Here is a 26,832-nt window from a genome sequence, read left to right as displayed (position 1 = left end):
AAAATTGAATTCTGCTGCGGTCAAGCAGAGAGCTTTCGTCACTAGAAACGCACACAACCCAGCCTTTGGCAGGAGTTAAAGGGAATTTGAAATCAAACCGGGCTTGGCAAACCACTCCCTCACCTTCAAAAAGCCAATCAGCCCCCTCTTCCCCCCCTCCGCCCAAAGTTACCAGGTGGTTTTAAAAAAAAAAAAAATTTTGGCATCTTCTTATTTGTCTCCTGGCGCCTGAGCCTTTGAGTGTCCCAGGTCCAAGCTTTCATCGGCACGCAGGCGGGCGAGAAACACCCTTGGGCAGCTGAGCTGCTGGAGTAATCCCAGGAGTGCGGGAACTGGAACCTTAAAATAAAGTCAAACAACCCCCCCACACACACACACACACCCCAGCGCTAACTTTAATGTGGGAGGGTGGGCAGCAGGATTTCAGATGACTGACAAGCACTGAAATGTCAGCTCTTGGCTTTCTGCTAGGCCTGGGGGGTCTTTAAATGGCTTAAAGAAGCCAACACCAAACTGTGTAGAACGGATTGTGGGGGGGGTGAAAACGACCCCCCACACACACTCACAGCCGGCACTTCCTGGACACCCTGTGACGAAGTGGGACTGTTCTTAATGTTTCTTCTGAACAGTGTGGGGGTGCCTCAGTTTCCCCTAGGCAGTTCTTAAGTATCTAGGGGGTGGAGTAAGGGTGTATGATCATTGCAGAGCCCTAGAGGGCAGGTGTGTGCAGGGGTCTGGACACAGAGAATGGCCAACACCCTGTTTCCTGGCAACTGATGGCCTGGGCCCTTCCCCCCTGCAAGGTGAGAGCTAAAGGGTTGGAGAACAAAGAAATCAGGTGTCCTCCTGGCCCCAGAAAGGGGAACGCCCAGAGGAGGAGGGGCTGGAGACATGGAGTGAAGGGCAGACGTGGTTGTCTGGCTCACTGCCGCCCAACATGGACCCAGCTGAGGGGTCCTGTTCTCTGCACCTACAAGCTCTGTGTTAGACCATGTTCCTGTCATCTAATAAACCTCTGTTTTACTGGCTGGCTGAGAGTCACGTCTGGCTGTGGAGTGGGGGGGCAGGACCCTCTGGCTTCCCCAGGAGCCTGCCTGCGTGGACTCGCTGGGGGAAGCACACGGAGGGGCAGAGGATACTGAATGCTCCGAGGTCAGACCCAGGAAGGTGGAGCCGGGTGAGCTGTGTGTCCTGCAGACAGGCTGCTCCCAGAGAGGAGACTTCCCCAGAGTCTTGACTGGCTTCGTAGGGAGCAGCCCCAGAGCATCGCCCAGGGACTCCGTGACACTCCTTCACTAAGCAGGGCCCTCAGAAACACACCCTGACTCACCACGGCGCCAGTTTATCAGGGGCGTTGGTTGTTCCTGGAATTAACCAAACCGGCTGGCCAGGCTCAGCTGCTTGCCCAGAACCCCGGCTGCAGCATTCAGAGCTGGCTCCTCCGGCAGGCCTGCTCCCCTGTCAGCTGGGTGGCGGGGCTGGGACGGGGCTGCTGCTTTGGGCTTGTCAGCCTACAAGCAACCTGGTCACACTGGGGCAGGCCAGGGGCTTGGCTTCTGAGCCCCTTTAGCAGTGGGTGCTTGCAAGGGCCAGCAGAGGCTAATGGGCAGGGCGGGAAGTGGGGGGAGAATCCTGGCTCCTAACAGAAGGGCATCATCTCCTTTCTGGTGCAGCCCCGGGTGCAGCACATGCCTGCTGGGCCGATGTCACGCTCCACACACCGGGGCAGGAAGGCAGCTCCTGGGTTCTCCTGGGAACCTAGCACGGCCACCAGGACAGGGTGGCACCTTTGGGGGAGCCAGGGCCTTCGGCCGCCTCGGGGCCAGGGGAGAACCGGTCACAGTTGAGCCACCTGAGCTGTTTAGCTGAGAAAGAGAGAGAGCGAGAGAGGAGGTGGGTCTGTGCGTGGCAGAGGGACCAGATTCCGGCCACCCCAGGTGGGGCTTCTCTGCTCAGGCCGGAGGACAGATGGGGAAAACTGACCAGGGTTAGCACAACGTCACCTTTACCTACCCAGGCCAGCACGAGCCAGGTCAGAGGAAGGATCTGGGGACCAAAATCTGGCTCCCACAACACCACTCCCCTGGGCTGCAGAGGGGGCAGCTGCCCGAAGCACCGTGAGCTTGGAGACACCTCCTGCCCCAGCCCCATAGCTTCTTAAACGCTGTAATGACCAGTCATGGGCTGGCCTGCCGGGGCTGTCCCCTCCTCGCCCCAGGGAGCGCACGGCCCACGGCAGCAGGGCCGGTGAAGCCGCAATAGGAACCGGCGCCCACTTACCGCCGACTTTGCCTGGCTCCTGCCCGGGGCTCCGGGAGTAGAACTTCCACCAGGAGCCCCCGCACAAGGTGACGATGGGGCGAATGAACTCCCAGCCACACAGCTTCACCAGGGAGTCGTGCTGCTCCTCAGTGCCCTCACGGCATGCCAGCGCCAGGACGAGCAGGGCCAGGCTGGCCAGGTAGCGCGTTACTTCCCGGGGGGGCCTATGGACAAAGCACCTAGAGGATGAAGCACAGATCCTGGGGGGTGAGTGAGTTTACCAGAGAGCCAACTGGGCTATGGGGACACGTTCGCTCTTCCCAGGCCCAGGGTGCTGCGTTCTCCCCACCCTCCTGCTGGGCTCCTTGCCGGCTGCACGCCAACCCCCTTCCCTGCACCTTCCCCACAAGCAGAACCAAACGCTCCAGCCTCCACAGCCACACCTCAGCCGGGGACCCAGCGTCCTGATGAGGCTAAAATCCCAGGCCCCTGCTAATATTCCTTCAGCTGACGGGCGTAAGGGCCAGATCCTGAACTCAGAGCTGCACCAATTCACACCCGCCAAGGATCCGGCCCTAATCGCTGCCAGGTGGCCCGCAGGCATCCTGGCCATCCCCTCATTACAGATCTGTCAAATCCCCCCCAGTGACAGGGTCACGAACGGGGCGTGACTGTTCTTAATGTTTCCTCTGAATAGTGTGGGGGTGCCTCAGTTTCCCCTAGGCAGTTCTTAAGTATCTAGGGGGTTGGATAAGGGTGTATGATCGTTGCAGAGCCCTAGAGGGCAGGTGTGTGCAGGGGTCTGGACACAGAGAATGGCCAACACCCTGTCTCCTGGCAACTGATAGCCTGGGCCCTTCCCCCCTGCAAGGTGAGAGCTAAAGGGTTGGAGAACAAAGGAATCAGGTGCCCTCCTGGCCCGGGAAAGACCAGAGGAACAGGGAGGGAGGGAGTTTCAGTTTGGGGCTGGCTGGAGAGATGGAGTGAAGGGCAGACGGGGTTGTCTGGCTCACTGCCCTCCAACATGGACCCAGCTGAAGGGTCCTGTTCTCTGCACCTGCAAGCTCTGTGTTAGACCATGTTCCTGTCGTCTAATAAACCTTCTGTTCTACTGGCTGGCTGAGAGTCAGGTCTGACTGCGGAGTTGGGGGGCAGGACCCTCTGGCTTCCACAGGAGCCTGCCTGCGTGGACTCGCTGGGGGAAGCGCACGGAGGGGCAGAGGATGCTGACTGCTCCAAGGTCAGACCCAGGAAGGTGGAAGCTGTGTGTCCTGCAGACAGGCTGCTCCCAGAGAGGAGACTTCCCCAGAGTCCTGCCTGGCTTCATGGGGAGCAGTTCCAGAGCATCGCCCGGGGACTCCGTGACAGCGTGGATGCCCCAGCCTAGTGGTCAGAGCAGGAGGGAGAGGCCAGGAACAGAGCCAAGCACCAGGCAAGGCGGCGGGGCTGGGAACGCTGCAGGTGCGGAGCTGCAGGTGGGCTAGTGCTCCCGCTTGGCATAGCGGCTGGGCTCCCGGGGCATCCCAGTGGCAGGGGGCCTGGCTGAACAGGCAGGTCAGCTGCCGGCCCCAGGCTCTGATTCAGCACCACAAGCCTCCGCCCCGCAAAGCGTGCGCCCCGTTACGAGGGATGCCAACTTTCCATTTGCAGAAGCCCAACACATTTGCCCCGCCCTGCCCCACCCACTTCCTGAGGCCCCGCCCCCTCTCACTCCACCCCCATCCCCTGCTCTCCCCCACCCTCACTCATTTTCACTGGGTTGAGGCGCGAGGGGGAGAGGCAATTTAGGCTCCGTCTGCGCATATGGGAGATGAGGGGTCCAGAATGCAGGAGCGGGATCTGGGCTGGGGGGTGTAGGCTCCGGGGTGGGGCCAGAAATGAGGGGTTCAGGGTGAGGGAGGGGATCTGTGATGGGGCAGGAGGGTGGGGTGTGGGGAGGGTGAGGGCTCCAGCTCAGGCTGTGGGCTCTGGGATGGGGCCAGGGTTTGGGGTGCAGGAGGGGGCTCTGGATGGGGGTGCTCTGGGGTGGGGCCAGGGCAGGGGTTGGGGTACAGGCTCTGGGCAGCGCTTTCCTCAGGCAGCTCCTGGCATCTGCCTCCAGTTCCTATGCTGAGGTGCAAACCTGCAACTCTCGCACCGCCCCCTCAGCTCCCATTGGCTGTTCCTCTGCCTAGGAGCCAGAGGGAGATGCCAGCAGCTTCCCAGGACTCGCCTGGAGCCAGGTAGGGAGCCTGCCTGCGCCACCGACCGGACTTTTAACAGCCGGGTCAGCAGCACTGCCCGGAGCCACCAAGGTCCCGTTTCGACTGGGCGTTCCGGTCAAAAACTGGACACCTGGCAACCCTACCTGCGACAGAATAATCAGTGCCAGGCCGCCCCCCGCCCATCGCCTGGAGCTATGCCCAGGAAACCTTGCGCCCAGGAAACTCTCCCCCACTAGCAGTCAGCCAAGCTGCAGGACGCTGGTTATAAAAACCACTCATTTATTCTCAGGACATGGCCCCAGTTCTCAGTGGAGGGACGGGAGGAAGGGAGAGCAAAGAAAACCACCCACCCCCACTGGGAAACTTCAGTTTTCACTGGGTTAAGACCCCACGGGGCAGGGGCAGAAGTCACAGTCGGGAGGGGACAGGAGCAGGGACCCACACGCTTTGCACTACGGGCCAGCCAAGCCCCCGCAATGTGTATGAAGGCCAAACGGCAGAGGGAACAGAATGAGCCACATGCTGCACCAGCCCAGGACCCGGCTGATTGAACCAGCTTCCTGCAGCCGCTGGTGAGGAACTAGACTTGGCTGGAGCAGGAGGGAGCCGGAAGCCCACAACTCAGCGCTTTGCAGACCACAGCGTCGCACCTCAGAGCTAGCAAACCCTCGCCCCCGCCGTCAGGGAGGGTCAGCCCTTTGCACCCCCAGGTCTGTGAGCTGGTGGCTTCACCTCCCACCTCGGGGTTGCAGGGGCCAGAGAGATTCCACGAACAGCACCTGGGAGGGGGTAGCAAGAAAATTCTGCCACAATCAGGGGGGAGAGATGGTCCCTTGCCAGAACATGTGCTGAAAATAGAACCAGATCTTCAGTTTCCTGCGACTTCTGCTTTCTTTGGGTCTTTGTATTGCAGGTCGGGGAGGGGATGGATGTTTTATCTCAGCAGCAGATTTAACCTGTGCAGTTCCTGACTCCAGCGCAAGGCTACACAAGAAACTGAACCACAGATGGCCTAGGTTCAGAAGAGAGGGTGCGTTGTAAAGCAAGGGGGAGCTGGGGAGAGGAATAGCTGAAGAGCTAGTTTTAAACATAAAACAAACAAACCAAGGCCAGGTTTCAGAGCAGCAGCCGTGTTAGTCTGTATTCGCAAAAAGAAAAGGAGGACTTGTGGCACCTTAGAGACTAACCCATTTATTTGAGCATGAGCTTTCGTGAGCTACAGCTCACTTCATCGGCTTTCATCACTTCATCACTTTCCAAGGCCAGGGTCCTAGGAAACTTTGGGCTTGTTATCTCCTCAAGAACAATGAGCTGATAAAGCCTCAGCAGCCCTTTGTCCCAAGCTCGGGGAACAGCTGGCAGTTTGAGAGACCTCAGGGCTCGGTGGTGCACACTTGTACCTGTCTTGATTGAGCAACAGACATTGCCGGTGGGTCGAGTTTAACAGCAATTCAGATCTCAGGTTTGCCCTCCGCTTGGGCAGAGCGGGGCAGGGTCGTATGTTAGGCTTCTGCCGCGGCCCCATGCCTGTCTGGCCGTGCCAAGCCACAGGCCTGAATTCAAAGGGCCCAGGGCAGTTAGTAAGTATCAGGCGTGTTCTGCAAGGGGCTCGGGAATGTGCCTCAGGCCTGATCTTCAGGGACAGGGCAGCTCTTTGGAAAATCACCCCTTGGTGCCATGCAGGACTGTGCCCCTGGGAGGAGTGGGGGGGCGGTATTGGGGGGCTATTAGTACAGTCAGGACACAGCTGAGCCAGAGAGGCCCCCGTTTGCTCCCTCCCCTGCCAGCAGAGATGCAGTTTTATACCCCGAGTCTCCCGCGCTGACTCGGGGCGAGATGGTGTAGCCTGAAGCCCGCTGGGCACGGCCGGCCTCCTGGCACCTCTCAGGGCGGGGACACCGTCCCACTGGCAGGGCCAAGCCCCCAGGCCAGGCCAATATTTGTCCTGCAACAAGTTCTCACTGGAACATCTGCACAGACAGGTGCTGGGAGAGAGGAGAGGCAGCCACACACGCCCTCCTGAGGTTTTCTACAGCTTCCCCGGAGCTACCCAGAGGGCCAAGGCCACAGTCCTTCAACCTGGTTCATCTCCTCCTTCACCCCTTGCCAGCCTAGCTCATAGGGCAAACGGCACTGCTTCTCTCAGCGGTTTTGAGCGGCTGGAAGCACCAGCCCTGCCAGTCAATATATCCAACAACCAGACCGTTAGCAGCAAGGGACTGGCCAGAGATCCCCTGTGGGCCCAGCTGAGAACACGAGACTCATCCCCCTAGTACTCTCTGCTGCATCATAGCCCCAGAGCTAGGCACGACTCCATTGACATTACGGGACCACAGCTAGTTACGCAGGGGCAGATCTGGCCCCAGAGCTCTGGGGCGGGGAATGCATATGGTGCCTATCTCCTGCTCTTAGCGCCCCCAGTAAAACAGGGGCTGGGGCTGGGACCTAAGCCAAGCTCATCACACCAGAGACCCTACCCATTTCCTGCAGCGTTTGGACCTTTGGCCCCAGAGACGCAGCGTCTGGGCCGAGATCCGGACATCGGCCAAGCCAGTGACATCCTGCCCCAAGATTTGGGCACCCAGGTGGCAACATGCCCATTAGTCAAGGAGGCAGAAATTCTCCCCTCCACGCCACAGAGACCCCGGTCTGGCGGCCTTCTGGCACTTGCTTTCTTGGAGGTAGCTGCCCCAAGGGCATCGCTGCAAAGGGATCCCTGCATCAGCTCGAAATGCCTATTGCAGCCATGGGGAAGGGAGGGGAAAAGCCCCTGACATCCCAGGAACGGCCAACGGGCCAAACCAGTTGGGACAGGACCCAGAAGCCAGTGAGCTGTTCAGCATCTCTGTGCACCCCATGCATACCAGCCAACAGTGTCAGCCGTAAGTCCTGCTGAGGCGCATTCCTGGAAGTCCCGTCCCCTGGAGCCGGGACTTCCTGGAATAGGCATCAAGAGCAAGAGGTGACGGGTCTGGAGCATTCGGGGCACAGCAGCAAAGAACTAGACAGGCGGATCACCCGCTGATGCCCTAGCACCTTCAACCTCGCATTACATCCCTCCCGGTTGCCCCCTCCCCTCAGTTTCCAGGATCCGCTCAGACGCCCTGATAGACCTGCAGCTTCTTCCCGCAGGGCAGGTCCGGCTCGTGAATGGCCCGCCACATCACCAGCATCTCGTAGGGCACAAAGCGGTGCACCAGCAGCAGCTCCTTGTAGTAGCAGGGATCAAAAGACTCCAGCTTGGCAGAGGGCACCCTGACGCCCACGGTCCGGATGCCCATGTGGGAGGCTGGGGCCAGCCCGGCTTTCTGCAGGCACATGCCCAGGTAGACGTCGTCTATGGGGAAGAGCTCGATGCCCAGCGACTCCTTGTAGATGGTGCGGGCGGTGAAGCCGGACATGAGCAACCCGCCGCCCCCGCAGTAGGGCGGGTAGGACTTGAGGGCGGTGATCTGCTCAGGCACGTAGTACTTGCTCCACTTCTCGCGGATGGGCCCCACGTCGACGATGAGCTGCCCCACGTAGAGGTGCTTGTCGCCATCGTTGGCGTCCCGCCTGTCCAGCAGGTAGTGCACCAGGTTGTCCGTGTTGGCGAAGACATCGTCGTCCCCGTTGAAGAGGAAGCGGGCGCCGGGACAGCGGGCCTCCAGCCAGCCATGGAACAGCACCTGCTTGAGGGTCAGGTTGAAGAAGCTGTCGCGGAACGCCCACTGCAGGACGTCCCCGTGCTCCACCGCCTCCAGCCACAGCAGCTGGTTCAGCTTCCAAGCCTCCCGCGTGTCCCCCGCCTCCCCAGAGAGGAAGACCCTGCGGATGCGGACCCCTTGGTACGTCCTCTCTGCTCCCCAGGTCTTGCGGATGATCTCCCGCCGCTCATAGTTCCCAGGGGAGGACTTGATGGCTAGGAGGAGGAAGACCCCCTGGGAGCCCTCAGCCCCCCCGCACTTGTCAGGGGCATCCAGCAGTTGGGGGAACTCCTTGCAGTGCTTGTAGCGAAGGAAGTCCTGGATGTGGCCGGGCAGGCTGGCGAAGCCGGAGATGTTGGCCACCGAGGCGTTCTCCTTGCACTCGGAGACGTGACATGGGATTGTGGGGATGCCGGGCATGGGGGCGGAGGGGCTGGTACTGCTGACTCTCTTGGCAGCCATCATCACCCGCTCGTCCTTGTTGGTGTCGAGAAGGAAGAGGAGGCAGAGGATCCCCACCGCAGTCAGGACGAGGACCTCAAGCTTGCAGCCCCGGCGGGACAGCATCTTCCCCTGCAAGAGAGAGAGAGGCAAGAGCTGAGAACCCACACATGGCTGCACCTCCATCCCTGCTCTGCTGGGGGTGCAAGCACCTCCTCCTCTGCAGCTCCTGCTGCCCAAGCCGGCTGGCTTGCATCCCCTGGGCTCTTCTGTCCATTCATCTCCCCTTAGTTAGAGCCTGGCCCCAAAGCTCAACTCCAAAAGCCATTTTTAGGCATCTGATGTGAAGCACCCGGATTTTCAGAGGTGCCAAGCGACCTTCGTCGCTGACGGAAAGCCTGGCTGCTAAAGCCATCCTGGACTCCTGCCGGTAGGCAGCCAGCCTGGCATCCCCACCCGCTTCTCAGCAACAGCCCCTGATTGGTACTTCTCCACAGCTTATTCGAGGGGTTGATGGGCAGGTTGAGAAAAAGGTGACTGCATCAGTTCGGGGCATTTCTCCGTTCCCACTGCCCCCACCAATCAGTTTAGGAGACTCTCTCACAACACGTGCCGGGAATTAGACATCGCTCCATTGCTGCAGGGATTTGGAAATCAGATTCCCAACACACCTGGGGAAAAACGTCCTGCACACCCTGGATGTCATGACTGATGCTGTGCTGCCCACCAGGGCGCCATGCAGAACATCACAGCAACGCTAGGGGCAGAAGTCAGCACCTCCTCCCACCTAAACCAAGGGAGAAGCTCCATGAAGCAGTATAGGCCCTATGACACACAGTCTAGAAGTTCCAGTTCCACCCAATAGAAGGAAGCAGTGTGCACACACACACACACTTTAGACTCTGCCCTCCATTCATACTGTAAGCACAGACACACCCGTCAGGGACTGGAGATCACAGGGGGATGCAAGATGTCCCCCCCAGCCCGGTTACTGCTCGGCGTTGGCATGAGAACCTTGCACTCTAGAGCCCCAGGATCTTTTGCTTCCTAGGCCGGATGGGGCCGTGGCAGCAGCTTGCCCCTCAGCACCCAACAGACCCTCAGGATCAGCCAGGAAGGCCAACGAGCTCAATGGAGAGACTCGTACTGGCGCTTCGGATCAGGCCCCCTTGCGTCTCCCTCACTGCAACTGGAGGGGAGCCCTGGAGAAGCAAGGTGCCCCCCAAGGACAGCAGCTTTATCAATGAGCTACCTGGTGGGTTGAGGCAGGCTCAGCTTCACATAGCTCGGGTCCAGAGGAGGCCTATCTGGGGCTCCAGTCGCTTTGGGACACCAGCTCCAGAGCCTGCGAAAGCCAGCAATTCATCCCTTCTCCCATCCCTGCGGCTGAGAAGACCGGTGATGATGCTGCTGCTTCTCCCACGGGGACGCCACCTGTCGCAGTCACCAACCCTCGCCAGCATAGGAGGATTCATGAGTCTACACAGAGCAAAACTGGCTCTGCCCGCCCGTTTCTGACTGAAAACAGGGAGGAGGAGGAAGCGGGATCAGAGAATCTCATTTCTCCTGCATCCAACAGAGGCCCGGTGCCGCTTTAAGGGATGACCAAGACATTCAGGGGAGAGCTCTCCAGGGATTTAAAACAAAAAAAAAAACTTGATCAGCAACAGTCCAAGCTCATCTCGATTTTGTTCAAGGTTTGCTGCAGCAAATGCCAACCACAGCCAATGCCTCTTGGGAGGGTGCTTTGGGCAACGCAGCTCCTGGCATGTCCCTCATCAGCCTGGGCCAGAGCCCAGCTCGCATTGCATTGAAAGGAGATTTTAAAATAGCACCATCGGCCGCCTTTCTTGTGTGTGGTTTCGCACCTTGTAGTCTCCTCCCCAAACACTCCCTACTCCCCACACACACACACACACACAGCGTGTTGTATACGTAGACCTTTTCCTTGCTGAATCAGCTTCCTTCTTCTCCCACCATCAGACACCCAATCACAGCAGCCATGCTCACCACGCCCTAATTGTCTCACAATGGAGAAGGGTGGGGTGGGTGCTGCAGAGCACCATTTAAAGTGGGGCATAGATTTGCCCCATCCCCACCTCATCTGACCCTCTTCTTCTCCTGTCAGGTGCCCCACCTCTCGCACCAGCAGCCTTATCCCCCATGGCCCAGAAGCCCCTGCACCCACCCCCTTCCTGGAGTCTCAGTCCTTGCGGGACTCATTCTGCTGTCCCTCCCTGCCCCTTCCTCACCTTACCCCTCGGGTGACAGGTCCGCCCACTTCCCGGCTGGCCCCGGAACTGAGAGGAGCTGCTCCGGTTTTGGCTGTTGGCAGGCGAGGACCCGGCCCACTGTGCTGGCAGAGCGGGACCTGGGTGCACGCCCCCGGCTGTAATGTGTGCAGTGGCTACTCGCCCAATCTCTGTGCTCGCAGCTGCATGGGCACATGGCAAAAAAAAAACAACAACTCACCAGCAAAGGAGGCTGGCAGGAGAGTACAAAAACCAGCCAGGCCAGTCCAAAACCGGCTCCACTACTCCAAAACCAGCTGGGTGGCTACCCTATCTCATGGACACACTTAACAGTGGTCAGGCCATGGGCCGGGTGCCCCACCGCGGGTCCATGCCCTATGGTCACACACAGACACTCGCATGCTAGCCTCAGGCCACCCTCATCTGCCCCCCCCCCAAAGCCTACTGACAAAGAAGGCAGCCCTACAATTAAGAGGCTGAACGAGGAGCCAGGAGCTTGGGGTTTCATTCACTGGGTAGGTCGCTGCAGCGCTCTGGGGTTTTGCCGTCACTACAGAAAGGTGCATTTTTTAACCAAGGGATAAATTGACTCACTCAGCCACATCGCTGCAAAACCACAGTGCAGACAGGGTGTTTGGCATCACTGCGAGGTGGGGGACGATGAAGGGAGCCAGCCTCACGCTCTTAAGCTGCTTGCACCACAAGAACCCTGTCTCTAGCAGCATTTCCCAGGGACAGAACTACCCCTGCTTGCTCCCTCGCCGTGAACTTTGGGGTCAGCGATGACAAAGCCTGCGTCTTAGTTCCCCACGGGTAAAATAGGGTAATCATCCTTCCTTGGTCTGCCTGATCTCCTTGGATTGCAGCTTCTGCCTCTGGCCCCCTATCGGGGTGACAGCATGCACTCATTTAAAGAGCAGTCCCTAGCTAGCCCCAGATAGAGCTCTGGCATGCACATGCCCCCTCACAGAAACACCAGAGACAGCGTTGTCTAGTGGGGCAAGCAGCAGGCTGGGAGCCTGGCGTCCTAATCCCACTTCACTGTGCAGCCTCAGCAAAAAAATAATAAACCCACCCGCTTTGGGGCTCAGGTAGCTTGGTAACCCCCGACTCCCTTGGAGTTTGCAAGGATTAGTCCATGTTAGCAGAGCTTGCTGAAATCCAGCAAAGGAGCCCTGAATAGCAGATTGTGGACATTGGCAGAGCATCTAAAGAAAACCAGAAATCAGATCTGCAGTAAGCTGCATTGCTAATGTATTTGCCACCAGTGGATCTAAATGCATGGTACAGACTTAAATTAACCCTCTCAATGTCACCCACCAGGAAGTAGCCGCTGAGCCTCATGCTACAGCCCTGGGAAAGGATTTGCACAAAGGTTACAGTCAGTAGCAGAGCCAGGAACAGAACCCAGGAGTCCTGACCGCTGGCCCCCCCGCCCCAGATATCACACTTCCTCCCAGCACCAGAAACAGAACCCAGAAGCAGAACGAAGTGAACTGACGTCAGTTCGGGGGGGGGGGGGGGGGAGGACAAACTTAAAAAGAAGAAAAGAAAAAATTGTTTCCGTTTGAACCTGGAATTTGTCCAATTTTTTCCTCACAAATGTTTGTTTGTTTTAAGTCAAATGAAACATTTTGTTTGTTACAAAATAATTTGGGGGGGTGGGGGGAGAAATGTTTTTTCCCCTTTTTTTAATTTCAATTCGCTACCTGTCTAAATGACACACCATCGCCAAACAAAACCCTGAGAGGTTTCATTTCAAAATGGATGAAAGAGTTTTGACTTCTTGAGAAAACGATGGAATTTTTTTTAGCTGAAACTATTCACTGAATTCGACCCAAATTCGCAAAGAGTTTTAGTGCCCTGGAAAAAAAAATAAAATGCATTTTTGGTGCATTTATTGTTCATTGAAAAAGCTTTCCCTGGCTCGACCCAGAAGTTCCAAGCCATTTAGGGAAATGGTGAAAATATTTGGGGGTTCTCCTCCCCACATCCCTCAACATTCTCGTATTCCTCTTCTCTTCCCCCCAACAAAAATGTGGAAATATAAAGTCAGTTTTCAAAAAACAAGATTTTGTATTTTCCTGGGTTGCTGTTTTCTTTTAAAAGAAAATCTCCAAATTAAAACATTTTTTCAAACACACAAAAGAAAAAGGAAAATCTCCCCCCCCTCCAGGGTGTTTTTCCTCTCTCATTTTCATGGCTACACCATGGTGGTCTCCTGGCCCAACTGCTCCCCTGCATGCAGACTGCAGCTCAGTCCCAGCTACCGGGGCTCTGCCTGCCCACGGGAGCCAAGCGTTGGCAGCCCCAGTGGCTTCCTGGCAGCTAGGTCTTGTCCCCTCTTCCCCTGAGCTCTGGCCACCGGCAGGGCTGCAGGCCTAGGGGCAGCCCCCCAGGGGCAGCCCCCCAGGGGCAGCATGGTCAGGTCCCCGGATGCAGTGCACCTGCACACGGCGCTGAAGGACAGTGGCTGCCCTTATTTGTTCCAAGGCCTTGTTCTTTGCATGCCCAGGCCTTTATCTCCTCGGCCTCCCAGATGCTGATAAGGCACCTGGTTCCCAGTCCCCACCTGGCCAAGGGGCAGGTTTCTTGAGACGGCTCCTGCCCAGATGTCACTTTTCCTCCAATCCCCTCTTAGTGGGACAAAGGGTTTCACTGGGTGTGACGATGTGACGCAGCAGGGAGGGGGGAGTGTTGACCTGGGAATGTTCCCTGGGGAGGGGAGACCTGAGAGCCTGTCACCTGAACCAGGAGGGGGAGGGGGAGGTAACACCTCTACCTGGGAATGTGAACAGAGGCTGCAGCAGGGAACCTGCTGGGTGGGTTTAGTTTCAGTTTGGGGCTGGGTGGAGGAACACAGGGAACCCCAGGGCTGGGGTCTAAGCTCCCTGCTCCCCCAGAAGGACTTGACTGAGGGGTCCTGGGTGTACCCACAAGCTCTGCTTTGGACTGTGTTCCTGTTGTCCAATAAACCTTCTGTTTTACTGGCTGGCTGAGAGTCTCAGTGGATCCCAGGAAGAGGGGTGCAGGGCCTGGACTCCCCCACACTCCATGACAACTGGTGGCAGCGGTGGGATGTACTGCACCCCGTGAATGGCGCTTCCTGCAGTAAGTGACTGGGGAGCAATAAAACGAAGGGGGATTGACGGGGACCAGGTGTGCTGAAGATTCAGAGAGAGACAGTTTCAGGGGGCAGTTAACCCCTGGGAGCATGTGACCAGAGAGAAGGACTTTTGCAGTAACAGGGTCCCCCGGGGGATTGCAGCAAGCGGTCCCAGGGGCGGAGGAGTCTGCTGCTCGACTCTGGCAAAGAGGTGGTGACCTCAAGAAGGACTGGCACACTAGGGGTTTTTCCTGGAAACTGTGGAAAGCTGCCCGGCCTGCAAGTGGCCAGCAGGGAGATGTACACTAAACGCCCTAAGAGCGACCTGGTGGAGCTGTGCAGGCAGAGGGGGCTGCGCATCGGGAGGTCCACCAAGGAGCAGCTGATTGCCCAGCTGGAGGAGAGGGATCGCTTGGATGACCCAATCCCTGAGGGAAGCCACCCGGCGGACGCAGCGTGGGCCCTGACCGAGCTGGGAGGGGTCAGACTGCTGCCGAGGACATCCCGAGACCCTTCCTAACCTAGGCCTGGGGGAAGCCAGCGAATACCGAGGGCACCCTGACCCCGGCAGCCAGCAGGGGATCCTCACGGCAGAGCTCCCCATCCCTGGAGCGGATGCGTCTGGAATGGGAGAGGGAGATGAAAACGAGGGAGCTGGAGGATCATGAAAAACAACGTCAACATGAGCATGAGGAGAAGGAGTGGGAATGTCAGGAGAAGGAGAAACAAAGACAGCATGAACTGGAGCTGGCCAGGCTGAGGAGCAGTGGGGCCCCGGCTGCGGTGAGTGCGGGGGAGACCCAAGACTGCAAGGAGCTTTGATAAGTGCTTCCTGGCCCAGCGGAAGGAGGGGGAGGACGTAGATAGCTTCCTGACAGCCTTCGAAAATGCCTGCGAGCTGCACAGGGTTGACCCTGCAGACAGGCTCCAGTTTCTCACCCCCTTACTGGACCCCAAAGCCGTGGAGGTGTACAGCCGAATGACAGGGGTGGAGGCAGGGGACTACGAACTGTTCAAAAAGGCCCTGCTCCGTGAGTTTGGGCTGACCCCCGAGATGTACCGGAAAAGGTTCCAGAGTCAGCATAAAACGCCTGAGGTCACCTACCTACAACTGGTCAACCGAATGCAGGGATATGCCCACAAGTGGACAGCTGGGGCCCAAGCTAAAGAGGACCTGCTTGACCTAATCGTACTGGAGCAACTGTATGATCAGTGCCCTTCTGACCTGAGGCTGTGGTTGGTGGACAAAAAGCTCGAGAACCCCCAGCACGCAGGGCAGCTGGCCGACGAGTTTGTGAACAGTCGGTCAGGGGGTAGCCGGGAGGAGTCCCAAAAGAACAGGCCCCCCCGCCCCGCTGCAGAGAGAGAGTCACCAGAGGACCTCCCAGCGGGGAAATAGGGAGAACCCCCTCCCAAGGGGAACGCCTGGTGTCAGGCCCCTCCGACCCGTTCGAGGGGACCAACGAGACCTGAGCTGCTATCACTGTGGCCAGAGAGGCCACGTACGGTCCCAGTGCCCCGGGCTCAGGGACAGACTGATCAGACCCAACCTACCCAGAGTTAACTGGGTAGGGACCCAGGTGGACGAGGGGCAGACGACCCAGGCAAGGGGGGCTGCCAGTTTACCACCTGCTCAGGAGGGAAGAGTACCCCCAGCCAGCCCCGCCAGAGGGCTGGAGGCTCTGGGCTCAGGGTGCTCGGTTTACAGGGTGGGCGTGGGGCTGTCCCTCCAGAGAGAGTGCCTTGTTCCCCTGGAGGTGGATGGGAGGAAGGTCAATGGATACTGGGATACGGGCGCGAAGGCGACACTGGCCCAGCCCAAGGTGGTGGCCCAGATCGGGTGGTGCCCAACACCTACCTGACCCTGACGGGGGTGGGCGGAACCCCATTCAAGGTGCTCGTGACAAGGGTACACCTGAAATGGGGGGGCCAAGGAGGGCCCCAAGGATGTGGGGATACACCACCATTTGCCCACTGAGGTTTTGATGGGGGGGACCTAGAGGACTGGCCAAGCAACCCCCAGACCGCCCTGGTTGTGACCCGTAGCCAGAGCCGGCGAGGGGCGCTGCACCCTGACCTTGGGGAGGGTACCACACCGGAGGCGCAGGACCCTACCCTGGTGGGGAGGGAGCGCCGAGGGGCACGGCTCGGAGAGGCTGTGGCCTCAGACCCGGCCAGTGAGAGGGAGCCGGTCCCCATCCCTTCCCCAGCCGCTGAGTTCCAGGCCGAGTTGAGGAAAGACCCCTCCTTGCGGAAGCTCAGGGACCTGGCCGACCTCAGTGTGGTAGGGACCATGAGGAGAGGCTGCCAGGAGAGGTTCCTGTGGGAGAAGGGGTTCCTGTACCGAGAATGGGCTCCCTCAGGGGAAGTAGAGTCCTGTGGGATCAGGAGGCAGCTGGGGGTCCCCCAGAAGTATCGCCGCAGGCTCCTGTACCTGGCCCATGACATCCCCCTCGCAGGGCACCAGGGAATCCGGCGCACCCGGCAGAGGTTGCTACAGAACTTTTACTGGCCCGGGGTCTTTACCACAGTCCGGCAGTATTGCCGATCCTGTGACCCTGTCAGAGGGTGGGGAAGGCCCGGGACAAGGGGAAAGCGGCTTTGAGAGCTTTGCCCATCATAGAGAAACCTTTCCAGAAGGTGGCCATGGACATCGTGGGGCCTCTCAGCAAGACGACCCGGTCAGGGAAGAAATACATTCTGGTGGTGGTAAATTTTGCCACCCGCTACCCCGAGGCAGTGCCCTTAGCTTCCATTGAAGCAGACCCCGTGGCCGACGTGTTCCTGACCATTTTCAGCCGAGTGAGGTTCCCCAAGGAAGTCTTGACAGACCAAGGCTCCAACTTCATGTCGGCCCTGCTCCGGTGCTTGTGGGAGAAATGTGGGGTCCGGCACGACTGGGCCTCAGCTTATCACCCCCTGTCCAATGGGCTGGTGGAGAGGTTTAACGGGACGCTAAAGATGACACTGAAAACCTTTATGAACCAGCACCCGCAGGATTGGGACAAGTACTTACCTCACCTGCTGTTCGCGTACAGGGAGGTGCCCCAGGAGTCGACCGGATTTTCGCCTTTCGAACTGTTATATGGCAGGAGGGTGAGGGGCCCCCTGGACCTGATGAGAGACGAGTGGGAGGGGAAGGCCACTCCCAATGGAGAGTCAGTGGTGGAGTATGTCCTGATCTTCCGAGAAAGACTGGCTGAATTCATGGGCCTGGCCAGGGAGAATCTGGCCAGAGCCCAGAAGAAGCAGAAGGTCTGGTATGACCACACAGCGCGGGCCTGTGCCTACGCCACCGGGGATCAGGTGATGGTTCTCATCCCCGTGAGAAAGAACAAACTACAGGCCGCCTGGGAGGGCCCTTTCAAGGTTGTCAAGCAGCTCAATGAGGTAAACTACGTGGTGGAGCTGTCGAACCGGGCGCACCACCGCCGGGTGTACCATGTGAATATGATGAAGCCATATTATGCCAGGGGGAATGTGGTGTTGGCCGTGTGTGGACAGTGGGAGGAGCAGGGAGATGACCCTTTAGTAGATCTATTCCCTGGGACCAGGGCTGGTTCCCCCCTGGAAACAATTCCCCTCTCGGATCAGCTAACCCCTGCCCAGCAAGCTGAGGTCAGGGGGGTGCTGCATCCGTACTGACAGCTGTTTTCCAACCAGCCTGGACGCACTAACCTGACTCCCCCTTCCGAGTCACAGGGAAAACTGCTCAGGACCTGGAAAGAGAGGTCTGGGACATGCTGGCTTTGGGGGTGATCCAGCCATCTGCCAGCCCTTGGGCCTCGCCGGTGGTGCTGGTCCCCAAAAAGGACGGGTCGGTCCGGTTCTGTGTGGACTATCGGAAGCTCAATGCCATCACTGTATCGGATGCCTACACCATGCCCAGGCCTGACGAGCTCCTAGACAAGCTGGGAGGAGTTCGGTACCTTACTACCATGGACCTTACAAAGGGCTACTGGCAAGTGCCGCTGGATGCAGATGCCCGGCTGAAATCGGCCTTTATCACCCCTCTGGGGCTCTACGAGTTCCTGACCCTGCCTTTCGGCCTCAAGGAAGCGCCGGCCACCTTCCAGCGCCTGGTGGCCCAGCTACTGAGGGGGATGGAGAGTTTTGCCATGGCGTATATTGATGACATCTGTGTCTTTAGCCAGACCTGGGAGGACCACGTGTCCCAGGTTAGACAAGTGCTGGACCGACTCCAGGGGGCTGGGCTGACTGTAAAAGCGGAGAAGTGCAAGGTGGGGATGGCTGAAGTATCTTACCTGGGCCATCGGGTGGGGAGCGGCCGCCTAAAGCTGGAACCAGCTAAGGTGGAGGTGATCAGAGACTGGCCCACTCCCCACACCAAAAAGCAGGTCCAGGCCTTTATTGGGATGGCAGGATACTACCGAAGATTTGTGCCCCACTTTAGCGCCATAGCCACCCCCATCACTGAGCTATGCAAGAAGGGGAAGCCAGACAAGGTGGTCTGGACCGAGCAGTGCCAGGAGGCTTTCCGGGCGCTGAAGGAGGCTCTGGTCAGTGGCCCAGTTCTGGCAAACCCAGACTTTGACAAGCCCTTTGTGGTGTTCACCGACGCCTCAGACATGGGACTGGGGGCGGTGTTAATGCAGGAGGATGAAAAGGGGGAGAGAGACACCCCATCGTGTACCTGAGCAAGAAGTTGCTACCCCGGGAGCAACACTACGCGGCCATCGAGAAGGAGTGCCTGGCCATGGTGTGGGCCCTCAAGAAACTAGAGCCCTATCTCTTCGGGCGGCACTTCACCGTGTGTACACCGACCACTCTCTCCTGACCAGGCTGCACCAGATGAAAGGAGCCAACGCCAAACTCCTGAGATGGAGCCTGCTCCTGCAGGATTACGACATGGACGTGGTCCACGTGAAGGGAAGTGCCAACCTGATAGCGGATGCGCTGTCCCGGAGAGGGGGCCCCGAACTTCCCCAGGTTACCCCACTCAGTTCAGTCTCGAAGGGGGGAGAGATGTGACAATGTGATGCAGCAGGGAGGGGGGAGTGTTGACCTGGGAATGTGCCCTGGGGATGGGAGACCTGAGAGCCTGTCACCTGAGCCAGGAGGGGGCGGGGAGGTAACACCTCTGCCCAGGAACGTGGACGGAGGCTGCAGCAGGGAACCTGCTGGGTGGGTTTAGTTTCAGTTTGGTGCTGGGTGGAGGAATGCAGGGAACCCCAGGGCTGGGGTCTAAGCTCCCTGCTCCCCCAGAAGGACTTGACTGAGGGGTCCTGGGTGTGCCCACAAGCTCTGTTTTGGACTGTGTTCCTGTTGTCCAATAAACCTTCTGTTTTACTGGCTGGCTGAGAGTCTCAGTGAATCCCAGGAAGAGGGGTGCAGGGCCCAGACTCCCCCACACTCCGTGACACTGGGGTCTAAAAGTCTTCTTCCCCCACACTGCACTGGGAGCAGGGAGGCACCTGAGCAAGTCCCCTCGGGGCGGTTTGTGGGCAGTCTGATCCTCTGCCCACGCTACGCTGCCATTGTTGGCAGCCTGTCCAGACATTCCCTGGAGGTGCCCATGGGGCACAAGGTCCAGAGCTTCCCAACGTACCGTCTCTACTAGCAGGTGGGTTAGAGCCACCGCCCGGGCTCTCTGTGGTTTGCATTGGCATCACCTTACCCTACGGTTCAACACTAGGTCACTTTCCCGTCACGCTGCCATGCGCGTCACCCCCGTGCAACGGCCACTCCCTGCGCTGATCAGGGAAAAGGGGGATTCTCTGGCGTCATCCTGAAATAAGCAGAACGACTCAGAAACATGGAAGCTGTCTCGTTTGGGGGTCAGCATTCAGCCCTGCGGCTGCCACTGGCTGCTTTCTGGGACTCTAGGTCTGGGTCCCTCAAACCTCCCAGCCCTGCCCCCTCTGCTGGACGACAGCCCCTGGGATTAGGTTGGGCAGCGTTCGGCCTTTCGCATTCTGATGGAGACGAGCGACGTTCATGTTTAAGCTTTTTTAAAAAAAATCATCAATTGAAATTTTCACATTTGTGAGAAACTCCTGGCGGCTCGGACAATTATCTACTGTTGAGATTCAAAAAGTTCCAGCTTCGTAGCCATCAAAACACAAATTGTCAACGTCACATATCAAGATGCCCAAAGGGAGCCGCCTTACTGCCAACCCTACCTTCTCCAGCAGCCCTGTTCTCACTTTGCCGCTCCATTAACCTCAGTCATCATCATCTGCGGAAACAGTTTGCTGGTTTGGGGGTCTGGTAAAATTGACATTTGCTGATCACCATGGAAGGAGTGGCCCCAGGAAGGCACCCCGTGCCTCTAGGGAGATGTAGCCTGGCCACAAATCAATCTTTTCCCATCAAACACGCTGATTTTTCAATGGGAAAATATTTCAGTTGATTTTCCCCCCAGTAGCCCCCTGTATCTGGAGCCCTGCTTTATCTGGAGTCAGTGCCTGTAATTCATCCTCGGGGTCTCCTCTCGGGCAGAGTTAAGGCTCTGTGTTCACCATCACTCATGCTCGGCCTTTCCTGGTTTCCCCGTGTTTGAATTTTAACCATTAAACTCTCTCTGTCTGCAGAGGTGCAAATCGCAGAGGGCAGCAGCCTTGGCTCTGCATTAACTAGTCTTTGTGGGGGTTCATGGGTGCTCTAAGCTGGGCCTAGGACCCCAACTCTTGGAGCCACAGGATGACACCAGATTCTCAGCGTCCAAAAACAGAAAACATTTCTGGCCCACATGGTTCCCACAGAAGCTCCAAACACAACCTGTGGAGCAAGGCTCGCAGAGGGTCCCAGACAATCACTCTGAGAGCAGGGGCAGCTGCCCTGAGCTTAACTGACACAGTGATGGCTGCCTGAATCCGCCAAGAGACAATTGCTCCTCGTGGCCAGAGGGGGGGGGGCGACTGCCCCATACATCTCAAAGAACTATTAACTCCAAAACCAACTGCTTCCTGCGATCCCCCCCCCACACACACAGCTAATCCTGGGAGGAGAGGGGCATTCACACCCCCTCCCCCTATCACTGTCACTCAAAGTGGGGAGCAGGGCCGTGGCACGGGGAGAGGCCAACGGCACAGGAGCCGAGCGGCGGGAGAGCCTTCGGGCTGCAGCATCCCTAGGGCCTTGCCTTCACCTCGCCACACCCCGACCCGCTCACCGTATTAAACCACGTTCCTCACAGGGGGGTAACGACGCGTGCCGGCTCCAAGGGTGCCAACTCAGACGGGCAGAGTCACCCACCCATCGAGAGCAGCATCTCAACACAGGAGAGACGGCGCCAGCTGCTTCAGTCACTTTGGGGGCGCGCCGAGCCGCGGAAAGGGGCCACCTCCCCCACGTAGCTATGGTGATGCCAGCCTGGCAAATCCCCCTGCGCCACTCGAGCCTCCACGACTCGCTGGCAGCATCTGGAGCCCTGCTCGGTGTATTTATTCTCCAGAGGCACGCCACGCACCTGTCCAATCAGCCGAGCCCCAAGCAAGCATCTCCCAGGGTGTTTGCTTAGCTCCAGCTAAACTTTCCTTCAGCAAGCTGGCCCCGTGACAGGCAGAGCCTGGCTGTTACTTCACAAGGGACCTTCCTGAGGCCAAGGAGTGCCAAGTGCCTCTTGCCAGGCATCACATGCCCCTTGCCAGCTGCCACGTGCCCCCACAGGAGTGCACATCCCTGGCAGAACCTCAGCCCCTGTGCAGGATCAGGCCCTAAGCAACTTGCACCACCCCTGGTCTGGGCTGCAAGGAGCGCCCTGCCCTGGCGCACGCCAACCAGAGCAGCCCTGAGAACGCTCCTAGGTTGCATCCCTGCATCATTGGCCCCCAGGGGGCTTTGCAGGGGCGAAGACTTGCCAGGGTGCAGGCCTGCACTGCCCACCCCAAAACCCACGCCGGACCTGGCAGCACAGACTCTGCTCCTGGTGGAGAGGGTCCCACAGCTGGGCCTGGCGCCCGTTTGCACCAGCCTAGCTGGTCCCAGCTCCTGGCTAGCATCCCCCCGCCCCCCTCCCCAGCATGAGCCACAAAGCCCCTCCCCTCCAATTCCTGGGACAACTCACGCCAGAAGCTCTGGTCGGGGATGGCTCAGCCTCAGGGACCCCCTGGGCAGATGGAAGCCAGCAGCGAGGCAGAGAAGCCTGGCGTGAGGGGTCAGGCAGCAGAAGCGGCAAGATCAAGGGAGACTTTGAAGAGGGTGGAAGCAAGGAAACGCTCATCCCCCAAATCTCCCCTCGCCCAGGGGCTGGGCTGCTTTGCAACCCAGCGCCTTGGCACTGCTGCACTCCCTCCTCTCAGCAGCCTCCGCACCCACTGGAGCAGCAAGATGCAAAGCAGCCAGTTCACTTAGATCACCAGAACCAGCCGAGCAAGGAACGTGCTTGTTTGACAGCTAGAGCCCCACCGGGCAGAGGGCTCGCCCGGCACACGATGCAGCCACCTCTTGGGTGGGTCACGGCGCCACCGCTCCGGAGCGAAACAGAGCCCTGCATCCAACCCAGACCGCATGGAGGAAGCGCCGAGGAGGCCTTAGCCAGGGGACAGCCCCGCCCTTTGCAGAACGGGGCTGTGGGGGAGTTAATCCCGCATTTTAAATGTCAGCCAACAGCCTGGTTACACCTGGACACTGCAGAAGGGAGACAGCACCTTCCTGAGAGGGCTCCTGTCCCCGCCCTTACCCCGCCCCGCCCAGCATCGGGGAGCAGCCAGCAGAGCAGACACCCCTCTGCTGACTCCAGGGCCTCATGGGGTACAGGAATTCCCCCTCCCTCCAACCCAAGGCCTGGTCGGCACGGAAGTCGTCACCCCCCGGCAAGGCAACACTGGACCTAAGAGAGCCCCCACCCTGAACCCAACTATTCAGCTTAGCTCCCTAGCACATGGAGAATCTGCCCTGCACCCCCTGGCAGCACAAAGGACAGGAATTGCCCCACAATGCCCCCAGCCCGGGCCCCAGGCAGCCAGCTCTGCAGCAGCACCAAGCTGAGCTGCCCTGGCATGGAAGCCAAAGGCTGTCAGATCATCGTCCCAGCAGGTGGTTTTGCAGCCACCGAATTGGGGCTGGTGCCGCGCCAGCCTGTTAACACCAGGCCCAGGTCCCAGGATGTGGGCCTGGCATCGAGGACAGCTGGGAGTCTGCCAGCCTCCTGCTTATCCCAGTCACTGGTGCGGCTAATTCCTGGGTGTCCAACAGGGTAGGTCTGCCTAGAAGTCGCTCCTGCTTCCCTGGCTGAGCCCCCAGAACAAGGTCAGGATCCACCCCGGGGGCTGCCCCCGCCTGAGAGGCTGGGACAGGTCAGCTGGGTCCTGCCCCACTGGGTCCCTTAAAGCCCTTAGCTCTTTAACCCTTTAATACCCAGCCTTGGGGTCAATGGGACGTCCTCCTCTCCTGTCTCCCAGACTGTCCAAGGCTCTAGCCCCACTCCTGGGGCCGGTCTACACTGCACCTTGCACCATGCTCTGGAGCAGGCCTGAGCTACTTGTCCAAAGCCCATGTCGGCTGCTAGCTCCCGGCCCAGGGCTCAGAGCACACCTCACCCTCCCGAAAGGCCGGGGAAGGGGGCTCCTGCACGGGGGGGAATTGTGGGACATTGGGGATGGGGGAGACAAAGTAAAAAAGATAGAAGAGCAACGGCCGGGGGAGGCAAGAGCTATCACCCAGAGACACACGTGAGCGGCATGGGACCGGCACCCTCCTGGTCAGGGAAGATTACACTTCACTTCAGGAGCATGAGGAGCCTTGAGGGAGCAGAGACGAAACAGAAACGGCAGCTGGCATCATCTCAGAAACCAGCTGGGAGTTCAGGAAGCACCCGAGGCAGGGCCAGGGCCAGGGCTGCAGCAAGGAGCTAATGCCACCGCAGGAAACATGCACCGGGGCCAGGAGGGGAGATGCCAGGGCTGGGGAGTTCGGACCCGGGGAACCAAGGGGACGGATCCCCAGCTGGCCACACTCAGCCGAGCTCTACCGAGTCTGACCTGGCCCCATGGAACAGGTAGATACGGGGTGTGGACGAGGTCGGGGAGTTTCTTCCTCAGGCCCATTGCTGGCTTTGTGCATCTGTGAGCTCTCCCCTAGCTGAAGGAAGGAGGAATCCTCTGGGACTGGGCTGTGATGGCTCTTCATCGAAAACAGCAAGCGTGGGGCCATTTGTCAAGGGTCAAAAATCTGTAGCCCCGAGGAGACTTTCTGTACCTTTGGCTGGTTTTATTCCACCCTCCCAGCCAATCATGGTACGCGTTCCCCTCAGCAAGAAGCCACGGCAGGGACGCAGCCATGAGTAGACCGAAGGAAGGGGGAATTAGGCATTATATTAGAATATACTACCTGCCTCTAAGGTACCCGCTTGCCTCGCAGTCTGTGGTGTCTTTCTCCTCCCAGCGCCCATTACAGAGGGGGAACCGCAGCGCAGCGTGGCTGAGATCACCCAGGCAGTCTGGAGCAGATCAGACTTGAATCCAGGGCTCCCCCGCCCACTGCACTAACCACTGCACCATCCTGCCTCCCTTGCAGCCTGATCTCAGCTCCCTTGGACTGGGAGCAGCTGCGTGGGGAAGCCGCTAGTGCTGGCGGGGACGGGAGAGAAGAGGGCAGCATCCTGCTGCCAGGGCCTGATCATTCAGATCTTCTCCGACAAGGCCTGGCAGATGGGGCCAGGTTTCGAAAACACTGCGGCACTCACTATCCAGATGGGATTTTCAAAGCTACCATTCGGGCCCCTTAGCAGCCAGACTCTGGGGATCCCCCCCGGCGGGCACAGTGCCCTGCTCGGCACAATCTCTGGTGCCATCCCAGGCCAGGTCTCTCCCGCCACCAACACAAGCTCATTCCCAGGAGAAGGGAGAGGATCTCCTCCACCCCCACCGAGTCCATAGATCGCCTGGAGGGGACATGGCTACATCTCGGGCCTCTTTGGGGCGGGCACAGCCTGGGTCCCTTCTGCCCCAAGACGCTCCCCCATCCCAGCTCCCTTTTAGCCATTCATGAGAAACAAGAAAAGGAGGACTTGGGGCACCTTAGAGACTAGCCAATTTATTTGAGCATCAGCTTTGGTGAGCTACAGCTCACTTCATCGGATGCATTGAGTGGAATTTCCACTGAATGCGTCCAATGAAGTGAGCTGGAGCTCACGGAAGCTCATGCTCAAATAAATTGATTAGTCTCTAAGGTGCCACAAGTCCTCCTTTTCTTTTTGCGAATACAGACTAACACGGCTGCTACCCTGAAACCTGTCATGAGAAACAGGAGCTCCGGCATTTGTTGCATACAAAGGAAGAAACCTCCCCAGCTCAGGCAGGAAAACCCAGTGGCCTGTTACTGCCTGGAGCTTGAAGCCAGGAAAAAGGGAGTTGATCTGGAAAGGGAAGAGGGCAGCTGACTGGAACAATAGCAAGGAAACCCTCCTAGTCCCTCCAATTCTGCCCCCCTGCATAGCCCACTCTGCTTCTGCAAGGCCCCCCCAGAGACACAGAGCAAAGCGCAGCCCCCCCATCTCCCCCTACAACAGGGTAGCTACTCACTGCGGGGTGCGGATTCCAACGCAGTGGAGCAGCAGGTGACTGGGACCTGGCCACTGCAGGCTAACGAGGCAAGCAGGGTGTTTGCCCCCTCCCACTCAGGAGGAGTTCAGCTGGCAGCTGTGCAGCGGCTGCTCCAGCCAGCTCCCCGGGAAGGGGCTGGGTCAGAAGCCGCTGGCAAAGTGCCACCAAGGCGTGCCTCAGGCATGCGTGCCACCGGGCAGATCCCTGCTCAAGGGGGCTGCTCAGATCTAACCCTGGGGCCTCAGAGCAGAGTGGGGTCAAACGGGAAGTTCTGCCCTGTGAGGCAGCAGGCAGGGCCCCGAGCTAGCGCTCCGAGCTGGGCTTTCTTCCTGCTTCGTGACCACTTCCCCTTGCAATGCCTCAGTTTCCCCTCCCCCCTTTGTCTGGCTGGCCTCCTTAGATTGTAAGCTCTTTGGAGCAGGGACTCAGCATGTATTTGTGCAGTGCCTGGCCCCACCCTGCTCCCTTCTGGGGCCTCTAGGTGCTGGGGTAATACCTCTACATTAGAAGAATCTGGCATTTTGCGAGGAAACACGTAAGCAAATGCCATAGCTTTAGACCAAGCCGACGCTGCCAAGGGCAGGAACAGCCCAGGTGATCAGGACAAAGAGGTTGCAAAAACGGGCTTGAGCCTGCTCTCCGAACTCAGCAGGCACCTGGCCCCGGCGAGGCTGTAACATACCTTGCAGACAGGCGAAGGCTGCAGCCAGCTGACACAGAAACCCGCAGCACCAGAGCAAAAAGCAGGGAACGCTACCACAGGGCCAAGAGGAGCCTCTCCATTAGCTGGCAGGAGTAGTATGACTTTTATCCTTGACAGCAACACAGAAACAACTCTCTTAGGCTATAGCAGTGGGGTCTGCTTGCTATTTTGTTGCCAACACAACTGATAGGAAAGACGCTGATAGGAAAGTCGTCCCCTCCCCGCACAAATTAACCCCCAGAGGAGCCATTCAGCAGGAGGGCTGGGGTTGCCCCACCCCCATAGCCCCTCCCCGGTGTGTCACTGGCTCTTCAGCACCTGCCCCCAGTGGAAGAGACCACCCCTTTGCCTGGGGAGTTTGTTCCCACGCCCTTGTGCTCTCGCTGCTTTCCCAGCTGCATGGGAAGGTGATTGGCGATGGCCGGGAGCGGATAACAGTCCCGGCCTCCCCGGGGCAGGAACGCTTGGAGATCCCCAGCCGGGAAGGGCAGGGCTTAGCCTCAGGCATTTCCTTTTACAACAACTGAAGGTTGCTGCTTTGATTCTTTTTGGGGGGGGAGGGAGCAGCTGAGGCTGGAAACCCAGCTGGAAAGCCCCCTTGAGCTGCCTAATGCTGGACCCCTCACTGGTCCCCTTCACCTCCTCCCACAGAATTTTCTGTAAATGCCAAG

At 58.7% G+C, this 26,832-nt stretch overlaps 1 protein-coding gene across 4 annotated transcripts; it reads right to left on the bottom strand.

Moving 5' to 3' along the window:
• Positions 1-5,641: 5,641 nt before the first annotated feature.
• B3GNT3 (UDP-GlcNAc:betaGal beta-1,3-N-acetylglucosaminyltransferase 3) lies at positions 5,642-26,326 on the bottom strand. Of its 4 annotated transcripts, XM_084614554.1 has the most exons (3): positions 25,438-25,707; positions 9,846-10,111; positions 5,642-8,725 (listed from the first exon to the last, which is right to left on the bottom strand). In XM_084614554.1, the coding sequence occupies exon 3, from the start codon at positions 8,717-8,719 to the stop codon at positions 7,562-7,564; it is 1,158 nt and encodes a 385-aa protein (XP_084470680.1). In that variant the 5' UTR covers positions 8,720-8,725; positions 9,846-10,111; positions 25,438-25,707; the 3' UTR covers positions 5,642-7,561. The 4 variants fall into 4 exon arrangements, with proteins under 4 accessions (XP_084470680.1, XP_084470679.1, XP_084470678.1 ...); XM_084614553.1 differs by lacking the exons at positions 9,846-10,111; positions 25,438-25,707 and adding an exon at positions 26,141-26,326; XM_084614552.1 differs by lacking the exon at positions 9,846-10,111 and having other exon boundaries at positions 25,438-25,706.
• Between the last annotated feature and the right edge of the window lie 506 nt (positions 26,327-26,832).

This window comes from Lepidochelys olivacea (genome assembly GCF_965140295.1).
Source record: "Lepidochelys olivacea isolate rLepOli2 genome assembly, chromosome: 25".
NCBI lineage: Eukaryota > Metazoa > Chordata > Testudines > Cheloniidae > Lepidochelys > Lepidochelys olivacea.
This window is presented reverse-complemented; position numbering and strand designations above follow the sequence as displayed.

What these genes read in the sequence shown, in the direction of transcription:
- B3GNT3 (XM_084614553.1), bottom strand. Translation starts at nt 8,719, where the DNA reads ATGCTGTCCCGCCGGGGCTGCAAGCTTGAGGTCCTCGTCCTGACTGCG.